Source organism: Eublepharis macularius, chromosome 2, assembly GCF_028583425.1.
Source record: "Eublepharis macularius isolate TG4126 chromosome 2, MPM_Emac_v1.0, whole genome shotgun sequence".
Classification (NCBI taxonomy): Eukaryota; Metazoa; Chordata; class Lepidosauria; order Squamata; family Eublepharidae; genus Eublepharis; species Eublepharis macularius.
This window is the reverse complement of record NC_072791.1, coordinates 143991949-144006202: the sequence shown is the minus strand read 5'-3', so window position 1 is coordinate 144006202 and position 14254 is coordinate 143991949. Positions and strand designations below refer to the sequence as shown.

Below are 14254 nucleotides of genomic sequence, written 5' to 3'. Positions count from 1 at the left end.
ATTCTTTATTCACCTCTTTCTTATACAATTTAGCATAAAATTTATAGAAGGCTCTACTAATGGATGTCTGTTCCAAATACGTTTTGTTATCTTCACATATTTTATTTATTGTTTTCTTTTCCTTTCTCTTTTTCAATTGCCATGCCAAATATTTCCCAGGTTTGTTTGCACCTTCAAACCCTTTTTGATTCAGTCTTTTAAGATTCCACTCCAATTCTTTATTATTCATTGCTGTCAGCTGTTCTTGTAATATTTTAATGTCCTGATAAATTTTCTTTTTCCCTGGTCTCTTCTTTAACTGTATTTCTTTGGCTTTTATTTTCTCCATAATCTCCTGTCTCTTCTCCTCTTTCTTTTTTCTGGCTCTTCCATTTAAGTCCATTAGTATGCCCCTAATTACCGCCTTGTAAGTGTCCCAAACCTTGTTGGTTGGTACTTCTTTATTCATGTTGTATTGTATGAAGAACTTTGTCTCTCTTCTCAGCATCTTCATATTCTCTCCCTCTTGAAGTAAGTCCTCATTTATTCTCCATCCTTTCCTTTTGCTCCTTCTCCCCAATTTCCACATAATTGGATTATGATCCGAGCCTACCATCGGCATTATTTCCACTTCCTTAGTCCATAACGCTAAGTCTTTTGAGGCCCAGATCATATCAATTCTCGATAGTGTAAAGTGTCTTGCGGAGTAGAACGTAAATTGTCTGCTTTTCGGGTTTTGTCTTCTCCATACATCTTCTAAGGTTTCCTGTTGTATCAATTCAAAAAACAACGTTGGTAGCAGTCCTCTCTTCTTTTGTGCAGTTGATGATTTTTTGTCTAAATCCAAATTTGTCACTCCATTGAAGTCTCCAGCAAGTATTATCTGGTCATATGAAAGTTCATCTAGTTGCTTCCTTAAATCCTCAAAGAAGCTTTCTTTTGCTCCATTAGGTGCATAAATTCCAACTACCAGCACTCTCTTTGAATTCCATACGCATTCCACTGCTATAAATCTGGCTTCCACATCTTTCATTACAAACTTTGGCTGCAGCTCCTCTTTAATATAAAGCACTACTCCTCTTTTTTTCTTATTAGAGGCCGCTGCAAAATCATTGCCCAATTTTTTTGATTTTAGATACTTTACATCTTGTTTTCGAATATGGGTCTCTTGCAAACATACAATATCACATTTTTGTTTTAATAGCCAGTGAAAAATGCTTTTTCTCTTATTCGGTGAATTAAGTCCATTTACATTCCAAGATAAAACTTTACACTCCATAATCATAATCTTGTTGCTGGTAAGTCCTTTTCATTGTCTCTTATAAATCGCTCCATCTCTCGTTCAGATCTGATGCATTTTTTGGCCCCTCCAAATTCAAAGGACACTCCTTCTGGTAATTCCCATCTGTACCTGATTTTCATGTCCTTCAAAATCTGAATTAGCGCCTTATATTTTTTCCGGTCCAATAACACCGATCTGGGTAATTCCTTCATAATGATAATCGTCTTGCCGTCAATCTCCAATGGATCTTGAAACTGTTTAGTCACAATCTTCTCTTTCATATTTCGGGTCGTGAATTGCACAATCACATCTCTTGGTAATTTCCTCTGGGTTGCAATTCTTGAATTTACACGATATACCACGTCCAGGATAGCCACAACTTCCTCCTCCTCCTTCCCCAGGTATTCAGCTAACACCTCAGTCATCTGTTCTTGCGCTGTCTTTCCTTCCACTTCCGGCAAGCCGCGAAATCTTAGCTGCTTCTCCATGTGTTTACTTTCCGCAACCGCCATTCTCCCCCTCATCAGCCTCATCTCTGTTTGTTGCGTGTCAGCTAAATTCTCCACCGCGCCTTCTACTACTTTAACTCTCTGCTGTGTTCCTTGCAGTTCATTTTGCATTGTTTCCATACCTTTCTTTACTTCTGACAGCTCACTTTTCACTGTCTGTTTAACCTCTTTAATCAGCTCCGGTTTCATGTCCTTAAGTTCTTTAATCACTTCTAAGAGTTTTTTGTCTAGGTTCTCTATTGCCGATTGCCACTCTTTTTTCAACATCGTGGGGCTTGCCTTAGCTCGCTCCCACGAGTCCGCCCTCTTCCTTAACTCCGTGGCGTAAAATTTAGTGTCTTTTTAATTTTTAATTTAAATGTCCCGGTCTTTTTGCAAAGAAAAAACTTTTAGAAAATCCAAAATGTCGGGCGTCTTTTCTCTATGGTTCTTCTATGGTTTTTGTAATCCAAAATGGCTTACTTCCTCTTCCGCTGAAGCCGCGGCTTTTCCCCTTTCAAAGATGGCGATTCCCTTCTTCCTGCCCTCCGGCAGGGGCCGCTTCTCTCCAGCAACTCTATTGTTATTACGTACTTCCTGTCTCCCAACTTCCCGCAGTAGCTCTCGCGATGGTAAAATTTTCTCACAGCTCCATAACCGCAAGTATTCAAAACAATAGTCCAAATTCTTTAATAACTTCTTTAAACTTAGTCTTTTTTCTATTTCGACTCTTGCCGAGTCTTCTCCTCCTTATAGTTAGCCTGTTGCAGTTTTAAAATCTACTTTTAATCTTCTTTACTTTTAACAATCTGTCCCGTATCAGAAAATAGTGATCTTTACCTTCCCATTCACTTTCCGTGGGTTGTAATCACTGTTTCAATCTTCGTTTCTCCTCTACTCCTCTTTCCCCTGTTGAAGCTTGGGTACGTAGGTCTTATGCCAACCGCATTGGCCCCGAAACTGCCGCAGAGATCATAGCCAACCTGTCACAGGGTGGGACCTCAAGGGTCGTGAGGGGGCCCGTCGCGTAGAGCCCCCCCTCGCCCGAGATCAACGCGCCCTGAGGTCTTGAGCGTTCTTTGCCTGCTCTCCGCCTGAGAGCAGTCGGCCGCGGGCTATTTTGCCCCCGCCGGCCGCTTAAAACGGCAGTCCGGTCAGCTCCACAGTTGGAGCTGCGTCAGACCTCCATGAATCCCAAACCGGAAGTCTCAAATTATTCAGCACTGATGATGATTTTTCTTTCTCTACAGAGAACAACTTTGAAAAGAATGCTAAGGTCCAAGAGCAACCTCAGAGTGTCAGGTATGGTTTTCTTTGGATTGTTTGGTGAACGCCATGGCTCATTTTGTTCAGAAGCTATCTTTTTGAATTGTTGTCCAACAGACTTTGGGTACCCATACAGATTCTGCCTATGTACAAAGCAATCACCTTCCTTGTTCATCTTGGCTGGGAATTGGCATGAGGTTTAAGAGCCTAGCTATCTAGTCGAGCTGAAAAGAAAAAGGTGTGGGTTTTAGAGCCAGGTACCACCCTCTTGTGGAGGAAGATACCACAGAAAGCAGATTTCTCCCCCTTTCCCGTGGGTGATTGGCAGAATCATGCACCAGTTGTGGGTGATGAAAGGGGTTTAGTGCTCTAAAGAGAAGTGAAAGAGGGAATGGTAGGAAACAATGTGGGGAGGGTTAGGGTCCTCCCCTACCCTGTGAAATGGGGGTGCTAGACTTCTGTACTTTTCTGAGTAGTGAATACTATATTAACACTTGTAGACGAAAGGCAAGCTATAAGAGAGCAGTGAATGAGTTATACGATGGGCAGCCTACAGAGGATGAGCTCTCCCCTCCAAGGAAAAAGTCACCATCCCCTCAGTGCCCTGCTAGTAAGGTAAGACAAATGCTCTATCCTCACGAGCACGCCATGGTCTCGTTGGTTGCTTTTTAAAGACTGATAACATTCTGTGCTTTTTCAGGTTGTGCGCCCTTTCAAGACTTTCTTACACACTGTACATAAGAACCAAGTTCTCATGATGACACCTGGCTCTGTGAGCCGAAACAGCGCCATAAAATCATTTCTCAAACACAATACTCCTGTCCGAACCAATCCCAAGGTAAGAGGGAGTCGCTGCAAAAAGTAGATCAATTCTGCACTGAAAGTTATTTAAAAAGTAGTAAAGAGACAGTAGAATAACTGACTCGCAAATATCACACAGAAAGGTCAAGTTCCCGAAAAATTGGCTCAGTAGTGATGGTCTATGCCAGATCCCATGGTGACAATGTAAAGCAAATGATAAATTCTCAAGTGGTCAACTCCTGAGTCTTAAGCTTCATAGACATTCTGAAATCCATTTTAAAGTTGGACCTGAAACTTTTGCCTTGCCCTAACTGAGATGACATTTGGGATTTGGAAAAAAAAATGTACTTGGGTCTAGGGCAGTAGAGTCTGAGGGCAGCAGGGAGCCCATACTGGGTGTAGGGGAAGAGAGTAAGAGCTGAAAGATTTGAGACTGGAGAAGAAAAATAATGTGCAAAAAGCTCACAAAGAGGCTCTGGAGGGGTCATCCTGTTATTATAAAAGTAGAGGGTAGTCAAGGGAGCTTCCCTTGGGAGACAGAATCCTGCGCAGAACACAGGATGGGTAGGGCTAGATTTAGTTCTTTAATTGGACCTAAGTAGCCATCTCTTTGGCTGCAGGTGTCTTGCTTTAGGTGCTTTTTTTGCAAACTGCAATTCTATCCTATATACCAAACTTCAACATTTCAGTAGGCCTTTCGCATAAGTTTTTTTGCAGCTCTCCAATTTGGCAAGCCTCTCCTACTTCACAGGGTAACTTGACATTGGGGCAATGCAACAGGTTGCTTTATGTTAGCTGTGGAAGAGAACGGAGGTGAGTCAAAAATCAACAAAGTGATGAGGAATCAGAATAGTATGAACTAAGAGTGTAGTTCCCTCTGCATTAGAGCACTATTTGGTGTTAACTTTCAAAGTTATTAACTACATCTCAATCTTTCCTTCATACAGCTGGGGTTTGTTGTAAGTAATGAGATTGATCCTACACTAGATGTATTTGCACATCGTTAACACATTTGTTGTTGAGTGGTATCCCTAACCTACCTAGTGACCTAGCACTGCTTCCTTCTAAAGGGAAGTCCACCATTTATTTACTAGTTTTTCCAAGGAAAACAGTCTGCTGCTTAATGAAATCACACTATTACAGAATTACTGTATTAAAATTTCAAAAACATGATCATATTTTACATTTTTTCCACTTGAATTGTCTCAGCTTAGGTGTTTTCTCAGTTGACTTTAGATTTAGATTTCAGAGCAGGTCGCAAAGGAGCACAATAAAGAAAAAAAAGGAAGAACATTCTTGACTTTTGCTGGCTCCAGGAAAATCCTGTCAAAACCCATTATCTTTTATGTTTGAGGCACTTCACCCATTACACTCTGAGGTTTAAGTGAGTACTTTAAAAAGAGAAGTGAATACAAGAAATGTAGACCACTGGTAGACTCATCAGGCAGCTGTATTTGGCTGGAGCACCTTGTTGTAGTCTCTGGCTTTCCTTGCCGTCACTTAGGTGAAGTAGCCCTTCATTGCAGCTAAATGCTTTAATAAATTCACCGGTTTGGGTTCTATAGAACTATTCTGCTAACTGTGGTGCTTTCTTCCAGCACAAAGACCTGTGTTAGTGGAAGGCTTGAGCTGGAGAAAATGCCAGAAATGTGGAGAGGTTCTGTATGTCCCAAGCTTCCATCATTTGTCTCAGTTGAGCCTTGCGTTGGAGCATGTAGAAATTCTTCCATCTTGTATTCCTGAAGCTGCTATTTGAAGACTTTCTCCTTCTATCGCACCACATGGGACTAAAACTTGCATTACTGCCATATCCAAGGTGCTTGTGGTGCCTCATAGTGATTAAGATTTGATATACTCTGCTGGGAGGACTTGCAGAAGTTGACTTTGAGCAATGAACTTGTAAATGTTTGCAGGGATAAGTTAGGAAATGGAGGCTAGTAAAGTAGGACAAATTTATTATTGATTTAGATCTCTGTACAGTGTGTCTAATTCAAGCTGTTCACATTTCATTAACAGTTTTGGAAAATAAGTTCACCATCTGGTGTGATAATCTGCCAGGATGATGCAGTTTTTATTTGCATCTTCTACACATAAGCTAGTTATGGCCTTCACAATGTATCCACTGTAACAGCTATTGCTAAGTAAACTGCAATGGGTTTGCTGTGGTCTGTTCCCATTGCTGACCACACTGTGAACCTCTGATCTCCACAGACGGATTTCTCTTTTCTGAGGAGGCAGTGAGAGGTTTAATTTCAATGTATCTTGATCTAACCATTGCCAGAAAGAGTTTCGTCTACAAGAGTACAGATGTGGTGGAGGGGAGGATTATTTTGGGAAAGAGCCAGTTTCTGTAGTGAGAGAACATCCAATCCAGCTACTTATTCTAATGCATTTGTGGTGATAACAGAAGTCTGTCGGTTGGTGGCTGCTTTCAGAGAACTAGTAAATATCAATACACAGCCTGTACAGTGTGATGAAATTCTTATGGACCACCATCAGATCGTTGACACCTGCCTCTCCAACTAAGTAGAGAGCACTAAATACTTTCTAAAATTTATGTGCCATTTTTCTCTTCCTTATGCTCTGTAGCTACTGTTCTATATGGGGAAATGCTGTTGTAGCTTGATAAAAATGTAGAAGATAACTGTTTACAGGTGCAGTTTTTCTGTTTAAGTGTTAAAAGCTGCACTGGCTTGTACATAATTAGGAGCTTAAAAACTGCATGAGGGTGGCCTGAGGTCTTGGCTGGGTTCTGGCTCTTTCTGAAATGTGTAGGCATTGTGTTGGCTGGGGCAGAACAAGGAGACTGCTGGAATTAATGGTTAACATTCTGTTGTATCTGCATGGGCTTTTTAAACCTTGCTGATCTTGAAACAAGCTTGTATTAGAATATTTTTGAAATTAGAGTCTGCTGCTTCCAGAGCAAATTGAAAAATGAACTTGCATTTGGTATCATAGTAAGTGTAGCTTAATTCTAAGAATTAGAATTTTGATTTCTCACACTGCTTGTTATGCTCTCAAAATGCTCCCCTTCCAAATCCCAGTAGCTAAATGGGCATAGCTATGATTCTTTCTCTAGTCTTGGATATTCATCTATCCAAGAATACGCCTGACTTTTAGATGCATTTCCCTAGTACAGAGAAATTTCTTTCCTTGGCTGAAACTGTAATTAGTTGCTTATCTTTCTAACTTGCGTGTACTCCATAATAGTAACTGTATGTACGGGTGCACTTGTAGTGTCCTAATACGTGCTTCCTAATACCTAGGAAAAGGAGAGGCAGCGTTTGGAGAACTTAAAGAAGAAGGAGGAGGCTGAGCAGCAGAGAAAACAGAAAATGGAGGAAGAGAAGAGACGGCGACTGGAAGAGATGAAGCGGTATATGTATACATTCATACTGTCTTCAGGTTGATCTTTTTAAAAGTTGTTTTTGAATTGTTTCTAACTGGATTCTCTCATGTGGCATCAGGAAGCGTGAGGAGCGCCTCCGCAAGGTGCTGCAGGCTCGTGAGCGGGCCGAGCAGAGGGAAGAGGAGAAAAAAAAACTCCTAGAGCAAAAACTAGCTCAGCATAATGAGAAGGTAAATTTAAATGTGGCTAACAGTTTAAGCATTGGTCAGGTGGGTGGTAGCTAGAGTAATGGCAGCAATAGAGCTAAGTTTTGAAATTCTTGTTATATGTTACCTTGGACTGACCCTTGTTGTAGAAACTCTATAAGGAAAAGGGTTTTTAATTAACAAGCTTAGCTTCAGAATTACAGGCTTAAATTTCTTGCAAGCCCAACAAGCCATGCTTCTACAACCATTGTCTCTGAAAACATTAGAATGGTAAATCTGTCAGTCATCTGTGTTCTTATTAATTTATCAAATGTTGAGTTTGGGTACAAAGGTACTTTACACAGCATGTACAAGGGGGAATTTGCCCCGTATAAAAGCAAGATGTAAACATAACCTCTTCTAGGTGCGAGAAGAGAAAATTGCAGAAGAAAAAATGAAAAGGGCTGCAGCTGCGAAGAAGGCTGAAGAACTTGAAGCCCGTAAACAGAGAGCTCTGCATCTGGTAAGGCGGAGGTTGTATAAGCAAGAGAAGAGGACATGGGAGTGACTTGGATATATAAGAGGCCTAGAAGGAACCCAGAGTAACATCTTCCCATTTTCTGAATTCAAAGCCATATGGCTTCAACCAATAAAGATGTTTTTCACTTTTGTGAATCTATCCAGAACTACATAGTTTTATAGTAGTAAGTAAAACAAACCATACACAGCCCTTTTTAGAATCTTGTACTCATCAGAAACGCTGTACCTCTCATGATTAGAAGGATTAGATTAGATTATCAAGGCAGACTGTATAACCTGAAATACTTGAAGACTGTGACATCTTCAGATGTCTGAACGGGAAACCTAATTTGGGATTTAAGATAATGCTAAACATGTTTCAGGAGACCCAGATGTAGGATTCAACTAGTTCTGTGGAGGGTCTTACGAGCCATCTGGTCAGGTTTGCCCTGGCCTATTAGCTCATTACTCTCAAACCAGTTGGCTCAAGTTCTCTGAAACCTGCTCGGCAGCAATATCCTTTTTTGTGTGCAGGAGGAAGAACGCAGACTGCAGGAGCTAATGCAGAAGAAAAAGGAGGAAGAACAAGAGAAAGCTAGGCAGGTTGCAGAGCTGGAAAAAAAGCTGGCTGCTGAGAGAGAGCTGGAGAAAAAGAGAGAACAGGAAAAGCTTCAAGCACAACAGTGAGTACATTTATTCCAAACTTTGACATGAAAAGGATGACTGATAGAGCTGCTCAAGCGATCACTGGTGCACCTGTCTCCATTTTGAGAATCATGCTGCAGCAGTCTGTTTGATTACAGGGAGCACGAGCAGAAAGAGAAAGAGAAGGCTGCTCGTCTGCAAAGAGAATTAATGGCTGCTAAAGAGAAGGAACAGCTTCAGAAAGAGACGGAAGAAAAAGAGAGGAAACTGGTAACAAGTCTGGTCAATTTTCAAAGTTATTTTCTTCCTTTTAGTGCATAGCTTCAGTGCTGATAGCTGTCATTATTTTGTCACAAGCAGCCCCACCAGTTCAGGAGAAACATTAAGAGGGAAATTGATTAGACAAATCATACGTGCTTTTTCCAAGACCTGGAAAGTGGGAGCAATGACCCATTATCAGTATGTGATTTTTTTTTTAATAGCAAGAGGAGCAGCAGAAGCAGAAAACAACTTCTGATGCAACAGTTGGCAGTAAACAACTGAATGTAACAGTAGAGATACAGGTGAGTTTTGAGCCAGATATGAGATTCTAATCCCTGTGAAAAAGCGTTAGGTGATGTGAAAGACCGATACCTGAGGCCCTGGAGAGCGGCTGCCAGTCTGAGTAGACAATACAGACCTGGATGGACCAATGGTCTGGTTCACTGTAAGGCAGCTTCTTCATGTATGTAGGAGCTGAGAGGAGCAATAACTTCTAGATCAGACTTTGTTCTGTTAGGGGAGGGCATGGTACTGTAGCTAGAGCATATTCAAGGAAATGTTGGGGGCAGGTCTCTGCACGCACTGAGCATTTTAGCCTTTATAAAAACCTTTTAAACCTCCTTATATGTTGAGTAAAATGGAGGAGTCAAGGACGGAGGATGGTCACAGGAATGCCCCAAGGAGGTTTAATATACTGTTGAACTGTGGGGTGGATCCAACCTTCCTCCAGCCCCTTCATCTGGAGGAAGGCTTCAAACTTCAGTCAAAAGGAAAGTTGGGCTATAAATATTTTAATAAACTTTGTTGAGTGAAATTGTAATATAGGGGTAGGATCCACCACAGTATTTGTTTCACATTCTCAAATACTTGTAATGAATTTCAGTGGACTTAGTCTTCACAGTGGGAGGGAAAAAACTCCCTTAGCGAGAAACAACCTTTATACCTCTTCAGAAGGTGGAAGTTAAAAACAAATAGAAGGTGATTGGTGAAGGTGGGAAAAGAGAGCAGGTAGACTGATTCTTCTGGGGAAAGGCACTTCTTAAACACACTTTCTGTGAGGTAACATCCCATCATGATCATTGATGAAGGCCCTGTCCAGTCCTTTCCAATTGGAATTGACCCCCCACTCCAGAATATCTTAAAAACTGTACATAATTTTGAATATTGTTGGATTATTAATGTCCATCAAGACATTAATGTTTTGCAGTATTTGTCATTCCCTCCCCTCATCCAGTCCATGAGGTGACTACATGGTCAGTGCTACTTCCAATTAGCTGGAAACTCCCCCACCCCTGATTGCACAATCTGGTGCCCTAAACTTCCTTTCTTGGGAGTTACCTTAGCCAAATATTGGCGTGCTTTGGCTTGGATCCTAAGAGTGAGTTCTGTGTATGAGATGAAGTCCCCATCGCAGTGTGTACCTCTTTCACTAAAACTTTGATTTGTGCAATATCAGCAGTTGTTCAGTGGGCCCTCGCACAAATGGAAGCTTTAACAGAAGAGGTAGCACACTCCACAGCAGAAACTATGGAACTCCTTCATAGGATCCAAGCCAGCATTATTATTAATCTCCATTTAGTTTAATTAACAATCAACTCTAACTTCTTAAGAAGAGATGCAGAATCCAAAGAATGTCAAGACACTTCAAGAGCTGGCCTTAATTCTCATACATGACACACAAATATTGTAGATGCCACGTTTTTGCTATTAGCTAGGTGTGTGAAAAATAAATTGCATTAATGTCACTGAAGTTTGAAGGCAAAAATACTGCATGTGCCAAAAATCTAGTATAAATTCTGCCAGAAAGCGGTAATATTCATCTGTGTGCCCAAACTTGGTCTTTGTATCAGACTTTTCGAGCAATGTCTTCTATGAGCATCTGCTTGGCTTTCTGTATGTTTTAAATTGCATCATTACTTGTCTGCAACATGGTTATTTTAAGATGCCATACTATTTATGTGTACATTCTACGGTTCCTTCCCTCCTACATTCAGTTCTTGATACTAACGGCTATTAAAACCACAGGATGGTCATCCCATACCATTTCCTCTGCCAGTTCTGTAAGTAAGTAGTGAAAGGCAGTCCTTTAGGAGTTGCCAATTATTTGGATGTATCTACTGCAGATGGAGCTTCATTGCTGTTGAGAGAGCAATTTATCATTAAGAAGCATTCCACAAAATGTTTACCATAAAAGAAAGGATTTACCTTGCTGTTTAGCCCTTGGATGAGAACTAATACCTTTTTGAAAGGAAAAAAGTTCTTTAAAGTAGTTTATGCCTAAAAGTTTCTTGGGATTATTTTTATCCTGCTTATTTAAGGAGCTCAGGGTGGTGTATAGGGTCCTCCTGCCCCATTATTCTCAACAACCCTGGGTGGTCTGTTTAGGCTGACAGTGAGTGACTAGTCCAGGGTCATTTGTGGCAGAGTGGTCATAATCTGTTTAGCTGGTCTGCACTGGAGGTTCAGCTTTCTGCTATGGTTTTTGTAGTAGATAAAATTTCTCGCTGTCTCTTCCAGAACTCACCTTCCTGCAACTCATACCCAATGACGCCACAGGGTCCCAAACAGCCAAAGATTGACCTGAATAATTATGGGATGGATCTGAATAGTGACGACTCAACAGATGATGAGAGCCAGCCCCGCAAGCCCATCCCTGCTTGGGCTACTGGTAAGTTGTGAATCCATTTGGCTCTTTTCTCAAAGCTGTGTTGGAACTAGGGGTGTGCGCTTTGGGTTTCCAATTTAGGTTTTTAACCCAAATTGGGCCAATTTGGAAAAATTAGGGATTCCCAAATTGGCCTCAGTATTGCTGAGCAGATTCGGGAATCGCGAAGCAAAGCTTCCCAAAGCAATTCGTATTGCTTTGGGGAGTTTTGGGCAAAGAGCAACACTTTTCTTGATGCTTGCAAGCAACAAGAAAAGTTTTACTTTCAATACCCACTGCTTTTCAGCTGATGTGAGGGGGATCTTCCATCAGTTGAAAAATGGTGCCAGTCTTTGAAAGCAGCAAAAATAGTGTTGCTAAAAGCTGCTATTTTCTAAGGGCAGCTTTTTTTTAGCTGACAGGGGGGGGTTGTTCCTCTCCTATCAGCTGAAAAAAAGGCTGCTTTCAAATGCCAGCTGCTTTTTTCAGCTGAGGGGAGGGGGACCCCCCTCTTCCCCTTCCCCTCAGCTGAAAAAGCTGCAGGAGTTTTAAACCTTTGTGGACATGAAACTGCAGTAACCTTCAGCTGCACTTGTGGGAATCTGTATTGAACTGTTTGAGGGAAAAGAAGCAAATGTACTTTAAACTGAGTTGGGAGGCTAAGGAGTTGCCCATGCTTCCTTATAGTTCCTTAGCATTTGCTTTAAGAGCTTTGAGATTGGCATGTTGAATTTTTGGTAGCAAGGACACCAATCTTTTGTGCATTTTTTCCCCCCTCTAGGAAATCAATTAACTCAGGCCATCATTCACCAGTATTATAATCCTCCTGACACTGATGCATTCTTTGGGGTTATTAAAAGTCCTAAACTGGAAGAAATCTTCTATAAGAGCAAGCCACGTTACTTAAAGCGCACAAGTTCGGCAGTATGGAATTCGCCACCGTTCCCAAATGGCAAATCTATGGCAGGGCCATCATGGCAGGGCTTAAAGAGGTGCTGAAGATTTCTTTAGATTTATGTACTATTTTTGTGGGAGGGAATGCAGTGCTTTTAAACATACTTAATTTTGATGGTAATAAACATTGTACTCTATTGGAGCGCTTTAAAGCACTTTGTCTCTTTATTTTAGAAAACGTACATGCTGTTTCTCCAGAAACCTGTTTTAGATAGCTCTTAACGGGGTGAAGACTTTGTAGTTGAAATCTCTGTGTTGGAGGACTGTGGAGAATGATAGAGAGGGATTGGTCATTTGGGGTTGCCTGGTTTTGCTGCTTTAGGATCTACACAGGGGCTGCGACTCTATTGTTAGATGCAATGACATTTGGTATATTCTGCTGTTAAATATCTTACTGATCTGCTGTATATTAGTGCTTAAACACATGCAGTACAATCTGGTACAGAATTCAGTGCACCTGAACCAGTGGATTTGGTATCTAACTTTGCATAGGATAAGACTGCTAATATAGATTGTTGGTGCTCTGTATCAATTCCTTAAGGGACCATTATCAGCATAGAATCACAAGTTGATTATTTGCCCAGATACGTATGTTGGTTATGTTTTGTATATCATTTAAGACTACTTTGTACAAATGGGGAGGGGGGAGACCTTAATTTTTCCACCAATTTTTACGAGAAAATATTCTGTAGTTTTGTACCTCCAGAAAAACCTCATCACTTCTGTCCTAACTCTATTTTTGTGTTATTTTTAAGTGTGATAAGATTGTGTGTTAACTAGTTCTGAAATAGGTTATATATTCCTATGTGGGTCGTATAAATATGTGTATAGGGTTAACTAGCTGAGGAGTTATGTATTAAATTTCTTCCCTTTTGGTGGGTAAGGCTGCATCTTTTTCACATCTCCCACTGAATCTTCTTCTAGTGGTATAATTTGAATGGGTGCCCTTGGAATACTTCCACAAATAACCAATGTAAATTGACTTTGAAGTACCAAGCAATCATAGAATCATAGGGTTGGAAGGGATCTCCAGGGTCGTCTAGTCCAACCCTCTTCACAATGTAGGAAATTCACAACTACCCTCCACAAATAGACCCAATGAGCCTTGCTCCGTGCCCAGAAGATGACAAAACACTGTCAGGATCCCTATCCAAACTGAAGGGCTACTCTAACGATAAGGAAATTTAGCCTAAAACTTTTTTGATTTAATTTCAACCCGTTTGGTTCTGGCCCAACCTTGTGGAACAAGATGAAAACAATTCTGGACCATCCTTTGACAGCCCTTCAGGAACTTGAAGATGGTTATCATATTACCTCTCAGTCGTCTTCTCTCCAGGTTAAACATACCGAACTCCTTCAACCTTTCTCATTTGCCTTTTTAGCTACCACATCACACTGCTGACTCTTTTTCAGTGTATGGTCTACTAAGACACCTAGATTCTCTTTGTACATACTACTGCCAAATCAAGTCTCCCCTATCCTATAATTATGCATTTGATTTTTCCTACCTAAATGCAGAAGTTTACATTTACCTCTGTTGAAATTCGTTGTTTTAGCCCAGTCTTCTAGTCTGTCGAGATCATCCTCTATCCTGACTATGTCTTCTACCATATTTGCTACCCCTCCTAATTTAGTATCATCTATAAATTTAATAAGCATTCCCTCTATTCCTTCATCCAAATCATTTATAAAAACGTTGAACAGAACAGGTCCCAGTTCTGCCCTCTTCATCGCCTGTTACAATTTCACTTCCTCCAAAATCCTGAGATACATTTTCCTCCTGGTGTTGCCCCCTCAAGAGGGTTTCATACATTCTGCTCATGAACTCTTTGCCTTCCCTTATAAAATGGAGTGTGTACAAGTGTGCCTCAAGTCCCTGTA

The 14254-nt window shown here is 41.0% G+C and overlaps 1 protein-coding gene across 3 annotated transcripts in view; it reads left to right on the top strand.

Moving 5' to 3' along the window:
* The window catches only part of INCENP (inner centromere protein), a 32982-nt gene extending 20457 nt beyond the window's left edge, over positions 1-12525 (top strand). For all 3 annotated transcript variants that reach the window (XM_054971815.1, XM_054971816.1, XM_054971817.1), the window contains exons 8-18: positions 3000-3051; positions 3516-3630; positions 3716-3853; positions 7083-7192; positions 7284-7395; positions 7775-7873; positions 8404-8552; positions 8673-8784; positions 8997-9077; positions 11293-11443; positions 12201-12525. In XM_054971815.1, the coding sequence (XP_054827790.1) occupies positions 3000-3051; positions 3516-3630; positions 3716-3853; positions 7083-7192; positions 7284-7395; positions 7775-7873; positions 8404-8552; positions 8673-8784; positions 8997-9077; positions 11293-11443; positions 12201-12418 (1337 nt within the window). In that variant the 3' untranslated portion in view covers positions 12419-12525. The remainder of the gene's footprint in view (positions 1-2999; positions 3052-3515; positions 3631-3715; positions 3854-7082; positions 7193-7283; positions 7396-7774; positions 7874-8403; positions 8553-8672; positions 8785-8996; positions 9078-11292; positions 11444-12200) is intronic.
* The last annotated feature ends 1729 nt before the right edge of the window (positions 12526-14254 follow it).